The sequence below is a fragment of the Cygnus olor genome, chromosome Z (genome assembly GCF_009769625.2).
Source record: "Cygnus olor isolate bCygOlo1 chromosome Z, bCygOlo1.pri.v2, whole genome shotgun sequence".
NCBI lineage: Eukaryota > Metazoa > Chordata > Aves > Anseriformes > Anatidae > Cygnus > Cygnus olor.
The window spans coordinates 25,360,800-25,373,170 of record NC_049198.1 but is presented as its reverse complement, the minus strand read 5'-3'; the positions used below and the strand labels follow the sequence as shown (position 1 = coordinate 25,373,170).

General features: G+C 38.7%; 1 protein-coding gene across 6 annotated transcripts in view; it reads left to right on the top strand.

The window, feature by feature from the left end:
• Positions 1 to 12,371, top strand: part of IQGAP2 (IQ motif containing GTPase activating protein 2) — a 126,966-nt gene that overhangs the window by 53,419 nt on the left and 61,176 nt on the right. For all 6 annotated transcript variants that reach the window (XM_040541768.1, XM_040541766.1, XM_040541764.1 and 3 more), the window contains exons 3-4: positions 10,831 to 10,987; positions 12,249 to 12,326. In XM_040541768.1, coding sequence (XP_040397702.1) covers positions 10,831 to 10,987; positions 12,249 to 12,326 — 235 coding nt within the window. The remainder of the gene's footprint in view (positions 1 to 10,830; positions 10,988 to 12,248; positions 12,327 to 12,371) is intronic.

Genomic DNA, 12,371 nt, shown 5'->3' with positions numbered 1-12,371 from the left:
TGTTTCCATTTAACTTTGCTTCAGTTCTTACTTTGCACAGAAGTGATTTCTTTAGAAACTGCTGAACAAATTGTTCTCCACAGTTCATGCACCTAAAGGTACACAGAGGGTTCAAGCAAGCTGAAAAGTCTCTGGAAATCTGCTTGTAGTAATATATGTAGTATAGTACATATGAAATATGCTCCATGGAGTATGTCCTGTAAGTAGTTCACAAGGTTTAGAGAGTATTTCCAAGTTTTTATTCTGATTTTACGTTTCTTTCATTTTTATTTCCTCTCCATGCATGAACAAGGAAACAAAAAGGCTTTTTTAAAATAAAATTTTCTGTGGATATAGCATCTGCCCTGCCAGGCAGTCCTATTGATACCAAAACTCATTTTTCAATTGGATGACCAGTGCTTATAGCATTCTCATAGGGATTGAGCAGCTACTGTGTGTAATGCTGTTGACCTGGGACCTCACTGTCTTTTTACTTTTCAGCTGTTTGTTGAAGTGATGACACAATGTCCAGAAGCACTCGTGGGTTGCCCTGAGCAAACAGCCACAGTGGGAGCAGTGTTACAGGGTAGCAGGGGATGCTGATCGCTGGTTTGCCCATTCAGATTATTGAAAATCACTTTCTGGTGGGGTAGGGGAAGTTTTTTTCTGCACTGTTATGTTAAGTCATGTGGCAGTGGGGTTTTTGGTTGGTGCTCATTGCTTTAAGTCAGACTTGATACCACATTAACCTGTTTTTGAATCAAGTGGTGTCGGAACTGCTCATTTTTTCCAGTATGTAATATCTTGTCTGGTGACTGGCAGGCTCATGGTTGATTAAGTGTTTCTGGAACCTCTCCTGCTGTCTTGAGTAACTTGAATGCTGGACTTCGATGGTAGATTTTTATCACCTAGTGATAAAAAATTGATCAATAAGGATTTTGCACTGTTTCTTCTTGGAGACAAGATAGTCTTGTGCGTGCAAATGTTAGAAACAGTGATCTCAAAGCCCTTAAACTGAAGTGTTGTCACCAAACAGTACACTAGATATTGACTGTGTGAGACACTACTAATTATGCTGTTAAACTTTTACCATGCTGAACACTACCAGTTTCTTTTTGTCTAGCCTAGCTTTTAAATTGCAGTTTGCTTTCAGACTCTTTTATTGGTATCTGTGTCCGTTAATATAAGCTGTTTCATGGGAAGACTTTAGGTTTTTGCAACTAAACTAGCTTGTTCTAACACTTAATTTTTCAGTTTTCACGTGTGTATTGTTAAATACTTTTTTGTTCTTGACTGCAAATACTGTTTGGGAAGACATGTTTGAAATGCCTGCAAGTGTTTTATGCTTTTTAGTTATGTCCTCAATGACTTGACTTGCACAGGCAAAATTCTAGCCAGTTCTTCACCAAGAGCTTATACTTACATATTGTATAGGAATTTCATATCTCACCCTTAGTCTAAATCAGTATCAAGTGAAAGTATCAAGTACCAAGAAACTGGAATAATGAGATGGTCCTGAAATATCCAAAGTTTTGTACTACAATTCTAAGTTTATAATCTGATAATAAATGTCAGGCTGCAGATCACTTGCAAATTTTTTGGTGATGGTCTTTTCTTCAGCAGCTGAAAAGAAGTGACTGAATACAGTCAGTATATCAGTATAAAGAAGACCATGAATATCTTGTCTTTCTCACTTCTTTATACACTATTAAATGTTATATATACATTAAATGTTGCTGCCTACATTTTTCTCATTTACTGCAGGTCTGACTTGTATGTATATGCTTCACAAAATTTTACAGATATATCATTAAGTAGGTAGATGAGTATTGTCTTTCCAATCGATGGAAGTGGGAACGATGGAGAAGAGCATTGGTTATGCAAGCATGGGAAAAGGAAAATAGAAAAGGTTAATTGTAGGTGCTGTATGTGGAGTTGCTTACCTAAATGTGTTGGTTTCAAAACTTTGTTCCTGTATTGTGTTTCTTTTTGACATGAGGCAAAGTTTAAACTTTGCAAACTCCTCTTATTATTGCTGTTTTGCAGTGTTTACATAACACTAAGTACTTTTAACAATAGTTGAGCTTTTCACAAGCTGCCTCTTTCAGTCTTTTCACTTCTTTAACATCTTGTTCTCTCATCCATGTCTCTTAATTCTTACTTGGCTGCTGTCCTGCACCTTTCTTTAAAAGTCCCAGCTGCACGTCTAGTAGCTGAACTTCTTGGGTCCTTTTTATGGTCTTTGTGCCTGTGTACTTGGGAAAACAACTAGCAACAGAAGTAGCATTTGTCAGATGCTAGACAGTACAAATACAGCTATCTGAATTAGATCCAATGGACTCAAACTTGTCAAGTGGTCAGAACAGCACCCTGGATCTTGCCATGTCTGGGTTCTTGCTCTGCCTTAGGTCTGCTGCGTGGCCCCACGCACACTCTTTAATTTGCAACACTGGGAGGTGTTCTGCTGACCCAGCTGCATCAGTCACCAACTAAACATGTAGATCTGAAGGTAGAGCTGTGTATTTTTGTTCCTAGTCTTGAATTACTGTCTTGTTTTTAAACACATGTACAACATGTGTGCTTGTCATGCTGAACCTATAGTGGAGATACTTCACTGGTTTACTTTTCTATTCTAGAAATGTGTTGATTATGAATATGGTTCAATGTTTATGTCTGGCTGCTTACCTGGAAATAAAGGTCATAGCATATCCTTCTGGACAGCTGAGGGCTAATATGTGCATGGAAGGCACACCAGATCTCAATGCAAAGATGGCTGCCATTTTGGTGTTCCTGTAGCTGCCATTCTGTTTATGGTTAGTGATTACATTTGCTAGAAACAGCATATCTGCTGATGCACTGGAGCTCTATAGAAGGTGAACAAGATACTAGTGCCCTGATGGGTAGGTTTAGTTTAGCCTGAGTAGTAGCTTCATAAAAGTCAATCTTGTACAGGATGCTTTATAGAAAATATCGCTGTTTTTCTATGTATTCAGATATTAATTACTGCTGTGGCAGGGCACAGATGTTAGGTAAAGACTTAATGTAGCTGTGATTTAAGATTACAAGGGCTCTTAAATGATGTACATGTGGGATCCATTATTGGTTACTTCACTGGAACATATTCATGGCTTGCCAACAGAGTGTATCTTCAGCTGCAAGTCAAGATTGTACTACTTATCCCCTCAGAAGGGTTGCCTGAGTGACTGTCAGGTTATGCCAGGGTAGAATCCTTTAAATTGATAAAAATGAAATAACATATGCTGGTTTTTGTCTTTTTTTTTCGAGTCAGTGCATTAAACTGTATTACCATACTGCAGCCATAGTCAATGTTTGAGATGGAGGGTGGTGGGGAACACACCAAAACCAACAAAACCCTGTAGTAGCACATAACAAGATGGTTTAGACTTGCTTATTGTACTACGATCTTGGGGTCTGTGACCAGTGTTTTTCTCTAAGCAAACACTATGTTTTAGAGGAGTGACTTTTTTCGATACTTCCACACCAGCAAACGCTACTCTGTAAAAATGTTTTTATTGCTGTGTCAGCTTCTGTTTGTCAAATCAGTGTCTATACAGGTGGGTAAAACATTAAGTTTAGATAAATTCACATGTTAAGTTTGGTCTCCCTCCATTTCAGATAAAAAGCACTACTTGATTTGTAGGGTTAGGTGGAGACCCTTTGTGTTTTCATGTGGGACTTGCTTTGGAGCTTACGTCTGTGCTACCTGAAATTTCATTAAAATGGTTTGAGTCTGTCATATGCCTGAAATGCTTTCTAGGGGCCACTGAGCAAACAGTGCTGAACACAAGAGACTTGTTTCTGCTGCTGTAGTCTCTGCTGCCTGTTACAGAGATCGCTTTTAAAAGAGCAGGGCTAGACTCTGAAGCCGTATGTTACGCAGTTGTGTTAACTTGTATGCCTGTTACAGGGTCCCTAGAAGACCAATCTGTTTCATCATTTTCCCCTTCTCTTCTGAATTAAAAACAGTTCTAATTGTAAATTGGGATATCTCACCCCACACCTTCACCCAGGTATTTTTTTCACTGAGACATTTGAACATCAGCTTAAGGTTTCCACCTCATTTGGTAAGGCAACCTGTTCAGTTTTGTTCTTCCTGTGAAGAAAGAGTTGGTGTTTCTTATGGAGAAATACCTCAGATGGCTGTTCTCCACTTTCTCCCCCATCTCTTCCATGACTTCTCCAAGCACCTGACAGCCTGGAGCCAGGCCAGGAGCTGGGCAGTAAGACAAGGTGTCCATGTGATCAGACTGGGCTTTGTTAGTGTTGGCCCTGCTCAGCCTGTTATCTCACAGAGCAGTTGTTGAGTTTGTGGCTGATACGTGGTGCTAAATCTTAAAGTCAGTGCAAACAGAAGAGGCAGCAAAACAAAGCCTGTTCAGATTGCAAAGGTCGGGGTTTGTCATGAAATGCAGGCGTGCGCGCTACTGTTGCCTGTTGGGATGTAGACTGCTTGCTGGAGAATCTCTAGCATTTTTTCTACCTTAGAAGTGCTGAGTAAACAGGACTTTTCTGCTGCCAGGTGCCCAGTAGCTTGTGCCACCTGTGAGGCCATGCTGATGCTCCACAGGCTCTAGTGCAGGTTTCCTGAGCAGCAGGTTGCCTTGTGGACTTTAATCACTGATTAACCCACATAAGGGACCTGTGGAGTAAACCAGATTAAAATAACAAATAGTATCTGCACTGCCATCTTGTGAAACATAATTTTATAACACCTTCAAGATTATTTTGTAAATATGGTGATGTTTCCATAGCAGCAGAAATCTTGTGTGGAAAAATGTTGCTGAAATTATTTATGGCTACTTTAGTGTGCTGAACAAGGTGGGCAGGTTGTCATTGCTTCTTGTTTCTACTCATCTGAATTGAATGACCTGCATCAGAAGGGCTTTGGTCAGGGAAATGAATATTGCAACAACCTTCTTGCAGGTCTGCAAAACTCAACAACAAGAACAACAACAAAAATCAACAAAGCACCACAATGCACAGTGAGATCCATGCTATTTTAATACTTACGCATGACAAATTAATAAACAACTTTTTCATAGTTTTCAGTGTAGCTCTTATGGAAAGTCAGTATCCTCTCTGGTAAAATTGTGCGTGACTTAATCATTTAAATAAGCTGAGATGCTGCTAAATCAAGACAGTAGCTAGAAGGACAGAGATGCACAACTTTGAATTTGTACAGACTTGTAGAAGGGTTAAAAAAAAAGGCACTACTTGCTAACAAAAATCTTGTTAAAGGATTTGATACTAATTTTACTTGTTGTGGTAAAGTTCTGAGATCTTGTGTAAGTTACAGCATCCCCTGTGATGCTTTTTTCATGTTATTTCTTGTATGTATTATAAGAGAAGTGTGGTAACTACTGACCTGCATCATGGCTTTCTTCTCTGCACTGCTCCAGTAACCCACCACCACAAATGTTGACTTCTTTGCCACCAAGTATATTTTCAGGGCTGATAAAACTTGAGACTCAGTGGAGACTGTCACTGCATTATGAATCTATAGTCTTAGATTTAACAGACCATGTTTCAAGGGTGTCTTGCTACAGCAGTAAGTTGTCAACACAAGCTGTTGCTGAAAAAGGTTCTCTCAGCTGTCTGCTCTCACTGCTTTGCACAGGCTCTATGTGGAGCCTACAAGCTTGTGCAGTTATTTGATAAAAACCCGTACTTCTTGTTATGATGGTATTCAAATTATCTGTATCAATTTTCATGGAATTGCTGGGAGTTTTGTATGCTTTTGTTCTGGAAACAGTATGTGGCTGTATGTGAAACAATTTTTGTCTGAGACTTCTAGTTTAGGAGATGTATCACACTGAAGCTTGCTGCCTAATGAGAACAAATTCCAAAGTTAACATGTTCTTATAAACAAACCAGTGCCACCACTACTCTGCTTAGCTAAGAAATACACCTAGCTCTTCTGCTGCGCTCAGCCTCCTTTTTAAACAGTATCTACATGACTGCTAGTAGGAAAAATAAATCCTTTTTTGCATTAAAGAACAAAAGCAAACAAAGAGTAAAGAGCTTAGATTTCTTAATAAATCTTTAGATGTTGAAACTAGAGGCATAAAAACGTAGAACATGAAATGTTCTAGTTCTAATTGTTTAAACTGTTTATTTCTAAATATCTTAAAAAAAAAAAAAATCCTTATTTTAAATAAGTGTCTGAAGTGGTAGGGTTTCTTTTTAAAGTTGGAACCTAACTTTTTACCTTGGGATTGGTTGTTACTTTTTGTTCTCTTTTAGTAACACAATTTTTTGTCTTTGTTGGGAATGAAATATCTGAGTAACTTTTAGGTGAAAACTTTCATTTCCCCTCAATATGTGTGCGCCAAAACAGATTGAAAGGCTGTGCTTGTGAGCCAGGGAGGTAGTTAATGCCAGGGAGGTAGTTAATGTGTGGTAACTTGTCGTTACCTTGTCTTCACTATGACTTTTTTATAGTAGCATCCAGTGTTTTGAGGTTCTCTCTCTGGAGCCTTGTCTCTTGTTCCCCAGGAGGTACAGACCTGGTGCCCTTGGATCCACATCTTGCAGCACAATTCCAAGAGGTCTGGGCAACGCAAGTAAAAATTCTGCTGCTATATCCAACAAGTGCCAAATGTGATGGACTTTCGGCAGGTTGTACAATGTATTCTGTCTTCTCCGCTGAATATCAGCTTAAGCATTTCCAGTCCCTCAGCCAGCAGTGTGTGTTTTGCTGACCACACAGACTGTCAATGGCAACTTCATAACTGGTGGTGTTCACAGTACAGCACTGGTGCTTCCAGTTCCCTTAACCCTTGTCTTGAATGAGATTCAATTTTTTTTCTTTTAAACTGCAAGTCTGATCTCATTATACTGCTGCTGTTTTGCATGCTTGAATCTGGAGACTGGAGTCTCTGGGTGAGCAGTGTACTGTTTACTGCTCATAGGTCTGGCACAGAAGTAACCATTGTTATTTTGCCAGAAATTCACTGCTGGACTTCTCTGCCTCAGATTGCCAAAAGTAAAAACAGAATTGAGCAGAGCAAATGAAAACTGTACCTACTGCACCTCAGTACTCACTACTGTCAGTATCTACAATACTATAAATTAGAATTACTGTTTTGGAGGCTTATTTCCCTTGATTAAACTTTTTTTAATTTATTTACATTTTTTAAGGCTAATATTCTCTGCTGGCAACTGCTGGAGTAAGATGAAAATAAAAGCTGGTTAGTTTTGCTTACCAGTGTATTTATGTATACTGATTTATGATCCAAAGTATCTTTTCTTAGGAAAACACCTGTTTATGTATTGGAATCAAAATGATAAGGTTAAAACTGGCATTAGTAGCTCTGCAGGAAAGTTTAAATGATAGCTAATTTTTGGTGATGCTACCCCAGGACTTCAGGTCTACATTCCAGTCTGCATCCTGACATTTCCTTTTGTTTCTCACCATAGATTGGTGTTTGTGTTTAGCTATAATTAGTGATCAAGTCAACTATTTTTTCATGGCATACATCTGACAGTATGTTAAAGTTGTTTATAACACAGTACTAGTTATGGGGTGTACATTGTAGAAAAAAAGAATGGTAGAAATGCATGTATGCATTTGATAGTTATACTAGTATTATACCACAAACTTCATACTGAAAATTCGTACTGAAGAAAAGCACCCTGTCTAGTGTTGAATTATAGACCCTACTTATATAGCCTTTTTATTTCTTATTTGTTCATGGGGAACAGCTCCTGTGACAGACTTAAGTCTAATGCTGATGCTGCAGTACTACGTGTTCAGGAAAACAGTGGGTGAGCCAAAGGCAATGCTGTTGTTTTTTTCAGCCCAAATAAAAAATAAATGCCCCAGAGATACCTATAAATCCTTACTGTCAGGTAGATATTCTCTGTGTGACTTAAAAACAGAAGTAGAAAGAATTTCTGTTTTTTTCACTCCAGTCTACTCCTCCTACTCCTTCTGTCAGTACCACACTGTATCATAACTTTCATAAACTTGCCAAACTGCATCTTAAAAAGCGGAACCTCACAACCTTACAAGTTTTTGTTCTGTTGAGAACCACAACTCCTTTTTAAGTAAACTGGCACAAAAGGAACAAAACTATTGCAAATGCAAGAAATTGGGGAGCAAATGTGCTGCAGATGTATAAATACATAACAGATAACAGGAGAGTAACAGCTGAGCATCTGTGTTGAGTAGCACAACTAAGGCTTAATAGGTTGGTTGTATATTTGCAGGACTTCACAGTAGTTCTTGTAGTAGGTATGTTCTGCAGCTTCCAAATATTGATAAAACTTGTCTTACATGTAACACAGCCATAGCTGTATTCTCTGCTGTGGCGATTGATTCCCAAAAGCCGTAGGTTAGTTGCCCTATTGATGACCTGTGAGAGCATTTTTCTGGAATGAATATCACTTACAGCTAAAAATCTTTAAGTGGTAATAAATTCTTCATATGCATCTTTCAGCTCTGCTCTGTTTATCTTTCTCTACTTTTCCTTTTTTTCCCACTGAGTTACTAATGTTCTCCTTCTGAAAAGACTGCTCATGTACTTATCTGTAATTGGTGGATTGACAACTGTACTTTTCATTATCTTATTTTTGCTGGTTTATTTGCTTCCTCATACAGTTTCCTGTTCTTCTGTGTTGCATTCACCCACTGAATCACTGAGAGCAGTCTCACTGTCCAAAACAGGGTGGTTCCAGATTAATTTAGGAGCTTGTCACCATGCAGAAAACAAATTCAAATCCATTTTTGTTGAATAGTGGAAGGTTTTAAAGTGGAGAAGCAGCTTTCACCTTGGATTAGCACCTTGTTTAGAGTTTGGGGAATAACTCAATTTCATAAGGACCCTTTATAGCCCAGACCAAAACCACCCAAATGCATCCTTTCCTCTAATTCAACAACAGCGGTGGGTTGTGTCTTGACAAGAACATTGCATTGGATTCTTTACACTTCAAAATGTCAATGTGCTGAACTCTGCTGTAGGGTTATACAGCTTGTTTTTGTCTCACTGGAGGTGGTTCATTGTGTAACAGGATCAGCTTCAGCTCATGGTGACTTACCTCTCTGTCATTACTCAGCATGCTCTTCCTGCTGCCTGGATCACTCTACCAGAAGACATGTTTTAGGAAATAAAACCTGTAGAAAAAGAAGATAACTGACTCAGACAAAACCCACATTTGCTACAAACCAGGGTACATATTCTTTGCTTTTTCTTCCTTGCCCTGTTTTGAAGACAAATGTTATGACACTGCCTTACTGTGTGTATTTATTTATTCCATAAAATGTCATTAATAAAGATAACTTTTGGAATCCTCAGCATGGACCCATAGCACATGAGCGTGCGAAGCAGAACAGAGCAGAGACACATCTGACACAAGATTTCTTACCAAAGCAGCTTTTATACTGCAAACTACAGTTCCCCTAGTGACGCTTGCTCCATGCAGCTTTCCGTGATATGGTCCAAGATTTATGACTGGTGGTTTCCTGAAGAGCTATTTGAGTATTCTGTGCTTCACTGAAACAACTTTCATATGTCCTGTAACAAATCCAAAAGTGTAATGGAATAGGTCATTTGTCTTAAGTCTTAACATGAAACAAAATGATGTAGTAGGCTTTTTTCTTCTCTGTAGTGAGGAAAAATTGGCTCATTTTCAACCTGGATTCCAGCTTTCTGGTTTCTGAATTCACCCCTGTGGAGGTGATGTTAGATTTGTAATGCTGTCTCACCCAGCATATGGCAAGACTGCTTTAGTTACAGTAATTAAGGTGAACTAATGTCTTCAGTTTTGTTCTTTCCCATTTAAAATGATACTAATATCTTTTTATCAAAAGCAGAGATCGTCTAAGCAATAAAATAAAGTATATATTGGGAAAGTACAAAACAGATTTATAACTATCGCAATGTTATTTAGCTGCTAGAAATGAGAATAAGATTACAGGGCCAAAACACTTAGACCACCAAAGTAACGAGCTTCTGGTGCAGTGAACGGGATAGTAATCATTTTCAGGACTAGTTTGGTAGCAGTGTTTCTTGGCTACTCAGTATAAACATACTAGATATATGGTTTTGTCTTCTAATGGCCTTCTGAACTGATTATGTATTTAATTAGTTTTCTATCTAGTATAACTCCTAAATCTCAAAAGTGGAAACTAGTTTATCACCTTGAAGGATTTAGTTATTGTTGGACAAGAAGCCCTTTCCAATGATGTGCAGTGGGAATGTTTCAGCCAAGTCCTTGCCAGACAGACCTCAAATGTGCAAGGTTCTCTGGGCTGTTTCAACAAAAAAGCTTGTCTCCTATCAGCCATGGCACCACAGTTTGTAGGTGAAGGTGGAGAGCTACTGCCTGCTGCAGGTGGAAGATGAGTTGCTGTGGGCACTGCTGCTGCAAGTTCAGGTTGGAGTGCACCTCAGCTGTGTGAACTCAATTCATGCCACATGCTACTGGCCTCAATGCCCCTGGCATTCAGCACAGACTTCTTAAAATACAAATATCAGTGATACACAGCATCTTATGTTTTCCTCTGGCTTCAAATTGAATCACTGCCTACTTAAAAGCCTAGGGCTGCTCAGAAGATCTGAGACAGCCCTTAGGGGATAAATACTTCAAAGCATGTTGTTTGGTTATTGATGAGTCACTAACATGCAGTGCAGATATGACTCTAGTCATTTTGATCTGCTTTATTAATGAACACGAATATTTTCTCCTCAACCTGTGTGTGCCCTTCTCCTTTATAGATTATGAGCATTGTAGCAGTGACTTTAAATGTACAGTGGTTGTGGGGAAAAATGTCAGTTCAAATCTACTAATTTTGCAGGTAGTGATGTTTCTCAAATGATGTATTTGCAGGTGGATGGAGGTCTGCTTGGAAGAAGAGCTGCCCCCTACTACTGAGCTGGAAGAAGGTTTAAGGAATGGTGTTTACCTTGCCAAGCTTGCGAAATTCTTTGCCCCTAATGTGGTGTCAGACAAAAAGATCTATGATGTGGAGCAGGCACGTTACAAGGTAATAACTCTGTTCTCTGTATAACAAGACAAAAAAAAAAAAATTAATATCCATCTTCCAGCCCTTCAAGATATGCAAGCATGGTAGGTTCACTTTCTGTACTGCTTTTTTAAGTCTGTCAAGATGAGATGGAAGATGCAAAGCACTAGGAAGCCAGTATGATAATTTAGAAATGTTTTATATTGAAAAAACCTGTGTTAGTGCCACCTAATGCTTATAAAGCCAAACAAATTACACTTCTGGCTCCAGGGAGAACATAAAGGTTATCACTTAAGCAATTATTCCTAACTAAGAACTGGCGCCAAAAACAATTCAATAATTAAACATGATGACCATTCCTGATTTTTCTTGTCTTGAAAGGACATTCACTTTATTAGATCTGTGTGTTTATTTTTTCTGCCAAATTTACAACTGAAGCAAAAAAAAAATCAAGCTGACAATAATTAAGCTTAGATGGCATGTGTGCAAGCTGTTCATTAACTACAAGATAACCAATAACATAGAAACATACACATGTGCATCAGCCCCACTACAGAATGTGTTATATCAGTTCATAGAGGGGGCAGAAAGGTGTAAGTTTTGGAGGTGTAATAACTGTTTTGTTGTGTGAGAGTTTAGAAATTCAGTTGCTCTGCTCTCATGTGGTTAATAGAACTATGGTTAAGAATCATGGCTACTTTTAAATGCTTCTCTTGAAAATTCCTGAAACTGGAGTTCAGTCTTTTGCGCCTTTACCCTCACTCATTAAAAAAAATATTTTTATATATATATTTTTTTTTCCCACTTTGTTCTCATAAATGCTGCTTGTGTAGTCTGTAGAGAGGGGCAGGTGTTCCTGCAGACCCGAACAACAAGTGAGAGTTCCTTATGTGTTCTCCTTAATAGTAGTGCTGATGGCATCTCCACTTCTTTATACTGGAGGTAGTGGTTCATGGTATGTGACAGCCAGCTTTTACTCCTGAAGACCACTAAAGGTCTTCATTTAAGCCATTATGGCCATTTAAGCCACCATACACCTAGACGTATACAAATTTGGTTCACCTTACATAAAAACATGAGATGGACAGCATGAGCCTGTTAATGCTTTAGGCTGCTTCATTACCAAGATTGCAGCTGTGGTACTTGGGTCTCCAAGTCCAATGAGGGAAAACTCCCTGAGCTTATCTTCAAGACATAAAACTGGGAATCAGCAGAACGTTCAGTAATCAGAGAACTTGATTTGCATTCTTTCTATCATTTTTTCCTTCTGTGTTTCCAATAGAGATCAGGACTTCATTTTCGGCACACAGATAATACTGTGCAATGGTTAAGAGCAATGGAGTCCATTGGTCTGCCTAAGGTAAGCAGTTAGATTTTAGCAAAGAAGCTGGATCAAGGCACTGAC